This window comes from Oncorhynchus clarkii, chromosome 18 (genome assembly GCF_045791955.1).
Source record: "Oncorhynchus clarkii lewisi isolate Uvic-CL-2024 chromosome 18, UVic_Ocla_1.0, whole genome shotgun sequence".
Classification (NCBI taxonomy): Eukaryota; Metazoa; Chordata; class Actinopteri; order Salmoniformes; family Salmonidae; genus Oncorhynchus; species Oncorhynchus clarkii.
Window position 1 is genome coordinate 55175240 of NC_092164.1, and position 13748 is coordinate 55188987.

The following is a 13748-nucleotide window of genomic DNA, read 5'->3' on the forward strand; positions in this document are numbered from 1 at the left end:
GACATATCAACAAACATTGCTCAACCCAGTGCAACCAGCTTCAATAAAATACAATACTCTTCAATGAAACAAATCTAGGTTACATTTCCCAATATATCCCAATTTTAGATGACCAATAAGCCAATAATAGGTGAATTCTCATGACTTCCATGGCAGTTGTTTAAAATGTGGATTAATTCCAAGCCAAACAAGAATATAGAAGACTCAGAGGTCACAGACCTTGACGAACAGCTCACATTCACCCTAACATTCTCCTCTGAGCCATGCATCAGTGATTTGAACAGATCCTCGGGTTTATAGGCCACACAATGAAGCCTTTGACTGACTCCTACTGAATGCTCCTTCAATTCCAAATATAAACCTGCAAGTAAAGGTTGGAGAGTTGTGGGAGAGATATAGGATGGATCTTTTGGGATTGTATCACTTATGTTGGTTACACGGAACTAAGTATTTCTGTTTTCATACTTCCATGGACTCACATGATGTATTTTTTCTGCAGTCCCATCACAATACAATTTATCTTAGATTATAGACATTTGTTTTTTCTGGCGCTTTCTTTTTGTATGTTTTTTTTCTTCTTAAACAAACAGCCTACCTATTAGAACCACGCAAGCGTTCTATCACATTCTAATGAGTATTTTATCACTTTCTTTCTGGTTGCTTTTATTTTGAAACGTCAATTAAACCGGAAGTTCTCGTATACACGTGGTCTGAAGCAGAACATATACAAGTAACAAAACATTGGAGTTAGCTAGCTAACTTTCTCGGGAGTTTTGTGAAATGGACTCAGCTGGTGCTATCGATTAAGTATAAGACAGTCATCTTGACCGAAATATAAAGTAAACCAAGGACATTACAATGTTTGGATGTTTGGTTGCTGGTAGATTGGTAAGTATGGAACTTGCTAACGGCAGCAAGCTAACTTGGGACTGAAATGACAGCTAACTACACATTTGGTATGAAGGAACAATGTGTTATTGTATTCCCGGCTGCTGACTGGTCATTTCTACTCGTAGGCTACATATACCCATTGATTCTTGAACAATATAGCTAGTTATACATGCTCTAACAGAGACAGAGGTTTTGTGTACATTGTTTAGCTTGTACAACTTTTCTTACCGTAGTTAGCTAGTATCATAACCCAAATTGTACTCAAATGTTTGTTGTTTTGGGGTGTCATTCTAAACAGAAAATGTATAGCTGACAGGGTACATGGACTTGCAAGCATGGCTGTCTATGAATGTAAGAGTCCCAAAAGAGATACATCATGATGTCCCTACCAGAGGCAGGTGGGAGGAGCTATGTGGACAAGCTCATTGTAATGTGTAATGGCTGGAATGGAATTCGTGGAACGGTATCAAACATATGGAAACCAAGTTTGACTCCGTTCCATTCCATCCATTGAGTCCATCCTCCTACAGCTCCTCCCACCAGCCTCCACTGGTCCCTACCTACCCCAATTATCAGTTGACCAAAAAAATGGCAGGGTCAAACTGCTGAAATACAGAAACAGATTGTGCCTTTAATTAAATGAAAAGTACCTCTTGAAATAACTCCAGCTCAAGTAGGAGTCACAATTGTCTTTTAGGTCCAGACTGACGCCCAGCAGGTTGCTGGTGACAAGTTTGTCTTCAACCTACCAGACTATGAGAATGTGAACCATGTAGTGGTGTTCATGTTGGGCACAGTGCCTTTCCCTGCGGGGATGGGTGGAGCCGTCTACTTCTCCTTCCCGGACCCTGTCGGTGGGCAGGTCTGGCAGCTCCTGGGTTTCATCACCAACGACAAACCAAGTGCCATCTTTAAAATATCTCAATTAAAACCAGGTGAGTATCATTCAAATGTATTTAATAAAGCCCGTCTTTCATTAGTAGTTGTCACAAGGTGTTTTTTCAGTATGTGTGTTTTAGTGCTAAAACAATAGTTGGGTAAACTGTGATCGCCAGTTGTGGTGGGGAAAAAAGAACCCTTCCTCTTCTTTCAATGCATTTTCTTGCAAAAGGTGGGTAAACTGTTGAGCAAAAGTTACACATCATTGGTGTTTCTGCTGTCTTCCTATAGGTGAGGGTGGAGAGCATCCATTTGGAGTTATGACAGTACCTCGGCTTGCCTCCGTGGCCCAAGTTGGTGTGTCTATTGAGCCTTTGGAGCAGCTGGTCCAGCAGACGCCTGTATCAGGTGCCACTGTGTGGGCTGTTGACTCCTTTATGCAGGTTAGAGCATTATGGGTGCTTTGCAGTGTACATAACCAGTGAAAGTAACTGTCCTTTGATAATATGTATACGAGTCAATACTCAAGCTGCTTGGTTTGATTGCTGTGTACCAGGAACACGGGTGTATTTATAGTGCCTATGGAAAGTCTACACCCCCTTCAACTTTTTTCACCTTGCTTTTAAAGTGATAGATTTCATTCAATTGTTTTGTAATTGAGCTACACAAAATACTGTCAGTGAAAATAAAATTCTACACGTGTAAAAAAAACAAAAAACCTAACTAAACTATAGTTGTTGCATATGTATTCATTCACCCCTTTGTTTAGGCAAGCCTAAATTAGTCCAGAAGTCAGATTTGGTTTAACATATCACAAGTTATATGGACTCACACGATTTACATTGTTTTTAATGACTACACTTTCCTCTGTCCCTCATACATATATCTGTAAGGTCCATCAGTCATGTATTGAATTTCAAGCACAGATTAAACTACAAAGACCAAGTAGCTTTTTCGAAAGCCTCAAAGGGCAGTGATTGGGAGATGGGTAACAATAACAAATCAGATATTGAATATCTCTTTAATCATGATAAAGTTAATTATGCTGTGGATGATGTATTAAACCAGGTATTCCCAAACTGGGGTACGTACGTGCAATGCCATCGGGGGTACACCAAATAAAAATGTGATTTCACATTTTTAAAAAGTCCATTTATATTTTCCAACAGGGCTGTACATTTGGGTGAGTTTTTTTTCTCTTACCTGAGTAGCCTCTCTTCACTGCCAAAAAATAAAATAAACCATCTAGCGTTTAGTGAAATAACAACACTGTCAAATACAGGTAGCCTAGTCAAATAATTTACATTAGTCTCTCGTGGAAATTCCACTAATGGTCCGTATGTAGCCAAACATAGCTGCTGCTCATTCCGTTTGCTGGAAAATGGATAAATGGTCAAATTTAAAAAAGGCCCGTGTCCATAACCTGCCCAGGGACTGCGGTTGAAAATTAGCCGGCTGGCTAAAACCGGCACTTTTACTGAAACGTTGATTAATGTGCACTGTCCCTGTAAAAATAAAAAATAAATAAAAATAAATATAATAGACACATACCAGCTCTACTGTTACTACCAGCAGTACTAAACCTGCACCTGTCAACAACAAGTTGGTCTGCTTCCACGAGCACATCCAATGCTAGCATCAGTAATTCTACATTTGTTGTTAGACCAGCTAGCATGGATGTGAATCTGATGCAGCCGAAGAGCTACTGCCCCCTTCTCCGGGAAAGCACCGAACAGACAGGGACATTGGACCATCGAAGAGGCGCAAATATGATGAGAACTACATTGATTTGGGGTTCACTTATTGGGAGTAGTGCCTTTCCTCAGCCACAGTGTGTTATATGTGCAAAAGTAAACCTTCACTCTTGCGCAGACATTAGACAACAGACAGACAACAGATACCATTAATAAGGGGCCAGAAGCGTCTTATATGGTGAGCTACCGAGTAGCTAGGACAGGCAAGCACCATACTATTGTGGAGGACTTAATTCTTCCTGCTGCTGCAGATATGGCTGGAACAATGCTGGGGGAAAAGGTCCAAAAAACTATACAGACAATGACTTCATCGAACAACACTTTCACGGCGCATCAGTGACATGGCAGGAGATGTTTTGAAACCATTACTGCTTTGCATACAAGCCAGTGAATATGTGTTACAGCTGGATGAGACATAACTGGCCTGGCACATGTCCGTTATATTTATGGGGGGTCAATTAAGGAAGACATCCTCTTCTGGAAACCAGTAGAGGATATTTTTAAAGTGCTGGACAGCTTTGTGACATCAAATGGACTTTGGTGGTCAAGATGTGTTGGTATCTGTACTGATGAAGAAAAAGCCATGACAGCGAGACATAGTGGAGTGGTAACGCGTGTGCAAGCAGTTGCTCCCGATGCCACTTGGGTACACTGCAGCATCTACCGAGAGGCTCTTGCTGCCAAGGGAATGCCTGACAGCTTGAAAGACGTTTTGGACACCACAGTGACAATGGTTAACTTTGTTAAAGCAAGGCCTCTGAACTCGTGTATTTTCTGCATTATGCAATGATATGGGCAGCGACCATGGAACGCTTTTACAACATACAGAAGTGCGCTGGTTTTCAAGGGGCAAAGTATTGACATGTTTTTTGAATTGAGAGACAAGCTTAGTTATTTTCTGACCATAATTTTCACTTGTCTGACTGCTAGCATGATGACGAGTTGGTCAGTCGTGTGACATATCTGGGTGATTTAAATCCTCGCCTGAATGATCTGAATCTGGGATTACAGGGACTCTCCGCAACTATATTCAATGTGCAGGACAAAATAGAGGCTATGATTAAGAAGTTGGAGCTCTTCTCTGTCTGCATTAACATGGACAACTATATTCAATGTGCGGGACATAGAGGCTATGATTAAGAAGTTGGATATCTCTGTCTGCTTTAACAAGGACAACACACAGGTCTTTCCATCATTGTATGATTTGTGTGCAAATGAACTCAAGCTTCCGGACAATGTCAAATGTGATATAGCGAATCACCTGAGTGAGTTGGGTACGCAAATACACAGGTACTTTCCCCGAAACACATGACACAAACAACTGGATTCGTTATCCCTTTCATGCCCTGCCTCCAGTCCACTTACCGATATCTGAACAAGAGAGTCTCATCGAAATTGCATTCATGTGGTTCAGTGAAAATTTTATCAGAAGCCTGCGCTCAGAGTATCCTGCCCTAGCAAATCGCACTGTTAAGACTCTGCCCTTTGCAACCACGTACCTATGTGAGAGTGGATTCTCGGCCCTCACTAGCATGAAAACTAAATACTGGCAGACTATCCGTGGGAAATTATTTAAGACAAATTCTCTCCAATACAACCCAACATTGCAGAGTTATGTCCATCCTTTCAAGCACACCCTTCTCATTAACCTGTGGTGAGTTATTCACAATTTGATATGTAAGATGGTTAAATAAAGAGCAAAATTATATTATTTGTGCCCTGGTCCTATAAGAGCTCTTTGTCACTTCCCACGAGCTGGGTTGTGACAACCCACACTCATTCTTATGTTTAATAAATGTATTGTATAGTGTGTGTGTGGCAGGCTTACAATGATGGCAAAAAACAACATTTGAGAGCACGCTGACCCTGGTGCTAGAGGGGGTACGCAGCTGGAGGTTGAATGTTTGAAGGGGTACGGGACTATTAAACATTTGGGAACCACTGTATTAAACCACCCAAATACATCAAAGATGCAGTCGTCCTTCTGAACTGAGCTGCAGGACAGGAAGGAAACTGCTCAGTGATGTCACCATGAGGCCATTGCTGATTTTAAAACCGCTACAGAGTTCAATGGCTGTGATGGGAGAGAACTGAGGATAGATCAACAACATTGTAGTGATCCCATGACCTAAATTAGAGTGAAAAGAATACAAATACACAGAAGATTCCAAAACATACATATGTATGCGACAAAGCACTAAATACTGGAAAGGAAACACTTTTTGGCAAATCTGATACATCACTGAGCCTCATCTTCCAGCATGGTGGTGGCTGCATCATGGAATGATTGACATCAGAAAAGACTGGGGAGTATTTCAGGATGAAAAGAAACAGGATGGAGCTACGCACAGGCTAAATCCTAGAGGAAAACCTGCTTCAGTCTGCTTTATACCAGACACTGGGAGAGGAATTCACCTTTCAGCAGGACAACCTGCAACACAAGGCCAAATCTACACTGGAGTTTCTTTCCAAGAAGACCGTGAATGTTCCTGAGTGGCCAAGTTACAGTTGACTTAAATCTGCTAGACAATCTATGGCAAGACTTACTGTCTAGCCATGATCCCCAACACCTTGACAGAGCTTGAATTTTGAAAAGGAGAAAATATTGCACAATACAGGTGTACAAAGCTCAGACTTACCCAAGAAGACCCACAGCTGTAATCGCTGCGAAGGTGTTTAACTAATTAAGGTATATTGGCAATTATTTTTCATTAATCTTTAACACTAACACAAAATGGGAAGAAATCCAGGGGGGGGGGTAGACTTTCTACAGGCACACTAGCATTGTGTTCAATTGTATTAGGTTGCACAAACAGTCAGTGTGCAGAACAGTTGGTCATTATGACAGGGGGTATTTGAGACTTCTCAAACATGGGTCTATTGTAGACCCACTTCCTCTCTGCTTACCTTGTGTCAAAATACATCCCCACAAGTTATTCCTTTTTTGTCCACATATGGCACATGTGCAGGACCTTTATTTTGATGTTGCTAAAGAACACCTACACACTCAGCTGACCAACTCAACTCTCTCTCCTCAGTTCACTCAGAAGATGCTGGACAGTTTGTATAATTTCTCCTCGTCTTTTGCCGTTTCCCAGTCGCAGATGACTCCAAACCCCTCAGAAATGTTCATCCCTGCCAGTTCCATCCTCAAATGGTAAAATGATTCCCTGTTGCTCCTATTCAAAGTCACACCATTTAAACACCTGCTTGAATTAACCCAATCAATTATTTTCAATTTGCCTGACCCACGTTTGTGGAACCTGTGGTTATTGGGCTGGCTACAAGGAAACTAACATTTGAGGAATTTCTCAGTCAGTTAAGCATGGACACTGCAAACGATCTGAATGTGCTTCCTAAATCAAAACCATAAAGTCATGTGCTCCTCTGATCTTTCTCCCCAGGTATGAGAACTTCCAGAGGCGCATGGCTCAAAACCCTAATTTCTGGAAGACTTGAGTTGTCTCAACGATACCACAGTGTTAAAAACCATGATAAAGGGGCATGGACAGAGAAGACCAAAGACTTCATTTTCTGTTCCAGAATGTCCAGGAATGGTCCACAGAAGACGAAAAGATCGTTTTATAGCAACAATTACTACATGTTTTGTCAAATATTAAACGTTTCTTAAAATTCTCTTTTCACCACTACTTTATTCCATACATATTTAGCTTGCCTATACAAGCGGATCCTAGATGCTTCATTTATTTTCATGTTGAAAACGTTCATTGCTAGTGCATGAGATGCACTTTTGGGGCAGTTAACGAAAAGGCTAACACCCAAACTGTCCCGCTACTCATTTTCTCCATGCATTCAGATGGCCTGGGCTTAGCGGACCATATATTTACTTAGAGTTTTCAAGCTTCAGTACCTCGGAATGAGACAAGAAGCCTTTAGAAAAATAGCATTTATTAAAGCCCATTAAAAAGTGAATAGTAAGCAAAGGGGAACTAAATAGCAAGAAGGGGAGAGAAAGCTTGAAGGGCTCCAGGGTTGTAGTCTGATTCTCCACCCTTCTCCCCAAATTGCACACCTTTCCACCCCCCTCATGGATTTAATAAGGAGGGGCTGGTATAAGTATAACCCGGAGAAGGGAAACAAAAAGGAAAATAATTGGTGGGTTCCAGATACACTTTTCTGTGCAGACCTGTAGCACCGTTATGTTGGGAGTGGTTCCTGAGATGTTAAACAACACCTCCATTGGACAGATCTGATGCAGACTATACACAGAAAACGTGTACCTGGAAAATGTTTCTGGTTCTTGACAGCAAAGTGACTGGTCCGTCATAATAGAATAGGTTGCTCGTTGCCAATGTTGTCTTCATCGCAGGCGGTCCCAGCGCCAGATAGAGGCGTCGTCACAGACTGCAATCAGGATACTGCTGTCACGGCTGAAGCTGGTCTGTCTGATGGCAGAGGTGCATCTTGGGAGGGTGAGGATGGTGCACCTGAAACAGAGAGCCAGGTTAGAATGTATTTGGTGAAATAGAAAGACAGTTTAGTTATAACAATCTTCGGAGACACTAAGAGACCACCGCCCGTCATTTCAAATGAGAACAAATGAGTCAGGGCAGAACAAGCAAGGGGCTGGGCAGAGCCAAGCACGAGCTTGCAAGATCCTATTGGCGCGTTGCAGTATATATTTGCATATCGCTGTTAGTGAACGCCTACTTTGAAGTGCAATATCTCAATTTGCCTTTGCACTCCTTTTAAACAATGCCTTTTTTTTTTACTTTAGCAAAGGCTAAAGTCTTTCAAATTTAGTCCACTCTGTTCGTAACAGACTGCAGCTTTGGGAACAGAACTGTATTGAGGACAAACTGTTGAAAACGACACATTTGCAGAATGTCGATCAAAATCCATCTTGCTCCAGCTTCTCCCACTGCCGGCCACTTGGCTCTCTCTCACTAACATATTTGGTAGTGAATGGAAACGCCAAGCGGATGCTTCACATTTATACATCCCCTGAAATATCTGTCTCATTATTCTGTGAGGTCTCTGTCACAGCCCTGGAACATGATACATAACAAGGAGAGTGGTGCTCTACTGGCCTTCACTTCTCTCAGGAAGTCTACCATCTAGGCATGGACCACTGCTTAGGTGAGGTGTATTGGTGGGAGGTTAACTCTTAACTTTCCGGGTCCTTTCAATTCTTGGTGTTTTCAGAAGTGAACTTTTTAGCAATTTCTTTTGTAAAAAATAAAATATGGGTAAAGTAGGCAAAAATGTCCTTTCTCAGCATCAGACCTGTCTAATTCTCATTTGAAACATTTGGTTTAAAACCTCTTAGATGTTAAGTCCCCTGTATGGGGGGACTGAGCGGTTCTGGACTGGTTCTGACCGACATTTTGGTGTACAAAGCGCTCTGAACGCCATAGTGTCCTGTATCTTAAAGTGGCACAAAGACCCATTTTGTCTGCTCTCTGTTTCCACTCTCTCAGTGGCGCGGACTTGTGGGGTCTGAAACGTGACACTTCATGTTCATAGGGAGTGATGTGTCACATTCTCTGGCCAATCCAGACAAAGAATTGATTTCCTCTGAGCAAGTGAGCCTGGGAAATGGCATATGACAGTCTGAGTCCAGCCGTTGTGGTTTCATCTCGCTGTGAAATTCTCAGACGGATTTAGAGCTTTCAAAATAAATAAAACACTAAATTATTTCATAGAATTGAAAGACCGCGTTCTCTTGGTCACAGACAGAAGTTGTAACGAGTCTGCACACATGTGAATGGTGTCTCTGTGCTGCTCAGTGGACCTTTAGATCATATGTATTTCACTGTTAAGAAATGGGAAATCTTATACTAAGTCGTTTAGAATTTGTTTGTTCATATTTGTACCATGTACTTGTTCTAAAAAGAGAGTACACCTCGGAAAGTTATAACATTTACCAGAAAGGCTAGTTCCAGACCTTTCTAAAATATACAACATTACCAGTTACTGTTTATGACCATGAAAAATGATTAGGTTTGGATATGTCTATTTAGGCAAAAATACAAATGTTACCCTATATAATTAGGCTAAATTACAGATGGTTAACATAATGTATTGATGATCTTTCACAAAGTAGTTTGGATGTTGTGAACTACTTTTTCAAAGTAACTAGTTTAGTGTAGCTTAACTTCTTCCAGTGTGAAGTAATTGGTAGCTTGGTGAACTATATCTTCAGAGTAGCTTCCCCAACACCACCACACATACAGTTTCCCTACGGACTCTTACTTTGTGGGGGTCCTCTACCTCAAGGTCCCACACGTACAGTTTCCCTACAGACTCTTACTTTGCTTTGTGGGGGTCCTCTACCTCAAGGTCCCACACGTACAGTTTCCCTACAGACTCTTACTTTGCTTTGTGGGGGTCCTCTACCTCAAGGTCCCACACGTACAGTTTCCCTACAGACTCTTACTTTGCTTTGTGGGGGTCCTCTACCTCAAGGTCCCACACGTACAGTTTCCCTACAGACTCTTACTTTGCTTTGTGGGGGTCCTCTACCTCAAGGTCCCACACGTACAGTTTCCCTACGGACTCTTACTTTGCTTTGTGGGGGTCCTCTACCTCAAGGTCCCACACGTACAGTTTCCCCACTTGGTTTCCCAGAGCCAACATCTGTAGGACAAGACATGTGTTACTTCAATAGTCAAACAACTTCCTACGTGGAGACAATACTATACTTTATGTTTAATGTTAAACAACAAACTTGCATCTATTTAGTTAGAAAGTTCCGACACCAAACCACTGTTTGTTTACAATACTGGGATGAACAGTAGCAGATAAGGGATTCCACAAAGCCACAGACAACGGAAGGGGAAATATCATCTCTACCTTCTGCCAGAAGTCCATGGAGAAACGCATGTACCAGATGTCACACTGGCTGTAGTCGAAGCGACCCAGGATTGTCACGTTGGACTCGTTTGGTTTGATGCGGTCAATATCGTCCTCCATCTTCCCTGGTTTCCAACACACGATAGCGTTCTCACACGACTGGTCAGGTCAGGGGAGGAACAGACCAAAGGTGTCGGGTTATGAGGGTCACAATGGGATCCACAACCTAATAACAGAATGTTTGAACAAAAAGATTCTCACAGTCTTACCTTGGATAAAATCAGATCTCCCAGCCAGCGTACACAGTCCACATAGTTCCTGTGGATGTCTCTGGTAGAGAAGTCAGGGAAGTGGATCTTCTGAGAGACCCATGGCCTGTAAGAAGACAGAATCATCGGTTAAAGGAGCAAACATTTTCAAGTTGAAAATCAACAGTTCGGGGCATCAGGTAGCCTAGTGGCTAGAGCGTTGGGCCAGTAACCGAAAGGGTGCTAGATCGAATCCCCGAGTTGACAAGGTAAAAATCTGTCGCTCTGCCCCTGAACAAGGCAGTTAACCCACTGTTCCTACACCGTCATTGTAATCAAGAATTTGTTCTTAACTGACTTGCCTAGTTAAATAAAGGTTAAATAAAAGATGTGAGATTCTGACTGTATCCTGGCAACACTGTACTATTTTCCTAATATGCAATTGTTCAGCCCTGTTATTTGAACGCGCTTTGTTGTGTATAAAAGCCTGCTGAATGACTGAAATATACATGGGAATACACATACGTTTATTGCTCACAACCAATATGTTCACCTGTTTGTCTTGGAAGGGTTGTATTCATAGGACCCGTGAATGGCTTTCTGCATCCTCTCTGAGTTGATCGTCCAGAGCTTCAGAGAGTGGTCCATTCCACACGACATGATCTTCTCACCTAGCAGGTCAAAGTCCTGGCGCAGAGACATTTTTCATTATTATATCATTCATCTTTCATTTCTTTTTTTGTGTGTTCCATATTGTATCGCCATTTTCAATGGTCACATACACATAGAAATCCGACTTCTATTGATCAAGAAAGCCAATAAGAGATGGTCGTGTCGTGTACTCACTGCACTGAGGACCTCATCTCTATGTCCCTCTACACCTCCAAAGATGGCCACCAGTGTGTCTGTTTGGATGTTCCACAGACGAAGGGCGTGGTCTAAAGGCAAAACACAAAGCTGATGAGATATTCACACAGTCCATTTTATGTCAAGTCATTCTGTTAATGATGTAAATACATACAGATTAGAAATCATTTCTAAATGTAAATCGTTTAGTTCTCAAAAAGTCAGGTCAGTCGAGAAAATATGAAGTCCTAGCTATGGTGTCTAGTTGTTCTACCTTTGCTGACGGATAGCAGGAGGTTGGGGTCTCTGGGGTGGAACTTGAGCTCGTTGATGGCGTTCCCGTGACCCACATAGTGCTGCATTAAAAAACAACAAAACTATTCAGAGATGGCACAACTAATCCCTCCCTTATTCACGAATGTAAATTCCATCCCTGGTGTATCGGATACAACTACTTGGAAATTGACCCACCTTGATACACTGCATGGTGATGTGGTTGATCACCCGAATGATGCCACGTGACCCCGCCACGGCCAGGAGGGGATGGCTTGTACTGGTGTCAAAGGTCCAGGCGCAGGTGTAGAAGTTCTCATCTGCATCGGCATCCACGTATGACTGCAGGAGTCGGATCTCTCCTTGGGAATGGCACTCGTACAGGGTTACCTGGTAAATTAAGGACATCACATAGTCAGCAGTGACAGGTGGCACATGAGTCTGTATTTTACACCACATGTGTTGGCTATTACACTTTCCACATGGTTTATGTGATGCCAAAGATACTTACTCTGTTGCTCCCAACAGTAGCAAACACCAGTGGATCCCCTTCTTTACTGTGCCAGTTGAACTGGACCCCAAATAATGGCTGGCCATGGTCCTCCTGTGTAAATAACAAGTTAATTATGAGTTGAGCTCATGGTCAAGGTGATGAGGTAGCCCTGTGACTTCAAAATCAGTGTTAAAATTAGGCCTATTGATAAGATGTGACATGTCTGCAGTTGGAAATGATTGGAAATATTATTGATAAGATGGGCTCACCCTGAGGCTGTTGACGCACTTGAAGGAGTATTTGCACTTCTTTGATTTCCACTTGCCCTTGCCCCAGCTCTTCCTGCCTGGAGCGTTGGCTGTGTTGGTGGGTGTGTCTGGACGCTCCACATTGGTCCCACTCTCAACGCTGACAGCATCATCCTACAAACACAAATTATAGCAACATGAGATGGGGTTGGTTGTGGTTGATGCGTTTGCAACCTGCAATGGATGTTCTGCACCCCCTGTTTTTGACTACACTGGTGTCAGAAGTGGGATGGCCTACCATGAGGGGCTTGAGATAGACTAGAAAAACTAAACTGACAACTGGCTAATGATTATCTACTTGGACAATCCCAGAAGGGTCCATAGCTTGATAGCTAACACTACCTAGAGAGCATAACTAGCCAGCTAGCTATTTTAGGTGGAGGCCCTTTGCAGTGTTGCCTCGAATCCCTTGCTCGTTGAATTATAGTTTTCTTATTTCCTGTTCTGGAATGTTTGAAAGGGAAATAACCACAACTAACGTTAACTAGGTATCTATAGCTAAATAAATAAAAATCTAGACCTAGTTGAAACAAAGGGAAAGGCCCAGCTATCATCACGAACTCCAAAATCAACTACCAGTCGCTTGCTAGTTAGCTTGCTAGCTATGAAAAGTTAGGCTAACATTAGCTAACCATTTTTCATGTCCGCGCCGATACAAACAAAACAAAATCGAATTTACATTCTCATCTGCAGAGAGATCGGGATTACTGTTTTCATCACTGCTCAGCTTCTGCTTTTTTGTCGGCATCTCCTTTCCCGCTTCGGTAGGGGTCTCGGACATGTTCTCCCTCCTCATCTTCTGTGCTTCTCAGATTCAATCATAGCGCGACCGCGTAGAATAACTTCCGGGTCTTTTATGTCCTTTGGTCTTCACAATAAAAGTCCCAGTCAAGCCAGAGACGGAAGAGGAGGCAAGATACCCCGCTCTCCGTTTTTTCCTAGTTCAATAAAAGCCAATGAACTAAGTAGACCAGACCCACCTGCTATTGCATTGGTGTCTATGGGAGACACCCGTTAATTAAGTAGACCGGAACCAAGTGACCATACATACATGGTCACTGTGTTGGGGCGACAGGTAGCCTTGATTTAGCCCACTGCAGTAAAAGGTTAAACAAGTTAACATTCACAAGGCTGCAGGGCTAGACGGATTACCAGGACACATACTTCACTGACATTTTCAACCTCTGTCTGACCCCGTTTGTATTAAATCAAATCAAAATGTATTTGTCACATACACGTG

General features: G+C 42.4%; 2 protein-coding genes across 2 annotated transcripts; one reads left to right on the plus strand and one right to left on the minus strand.

The window, feature by feature from the left end:
- Positions 1-705: 705 nt before the first annotated feature.
- On the plus strand, positions 706-7159 carry LOC139373710 (protein Hikeshi-like). Its single transcript, XM_071114594.1, has 5 exons — positions 706-888; positions 1589-1826; positions 2062-2213; positions 6563-6681; positions 6929-7159. Exons 1-5 carry the CDS (start codon positions 859-861, stop codon positions 6981-6983), a joined length of 594 nt encoding a protein of 197 aa, XP_070970695.1. The 5' UTR covers positions 706-858; the 3' UTR covers positions 6984-7159.
- Positions 7160-7416: 257 nt separating this feature from the next.
- Positions 7417-13338, minus strand: LOC139373709 (polycomb protein eed). The gene is made up of 11 exons (XM_071114593.1): positions 13188-13338; positions 12470-12622; positions 12219-12311; positions 11906-12097; positions 11709-11790; positions 11435-11526; positions 11142-11275; positions 10610-10715; positions 10341-10499; positions 10051-10124; positions 7417-7972 (listed from the first exon to the last, which is right to left on the minus strand). The coding sequence occupies exons 1-11, from the start codon at positions 13302-13304 to the stop codon at positions 7846-7848; spliced, it is 1329 nt and encodes a 442-aa protein (XP_070970694.1). The 5' UTR covers positions 13305-13338; the 3' UTR covers positions 7417-7845.
- Between the last annotated feature and the right edge of the window lie 410 nt (positions 13339-13748).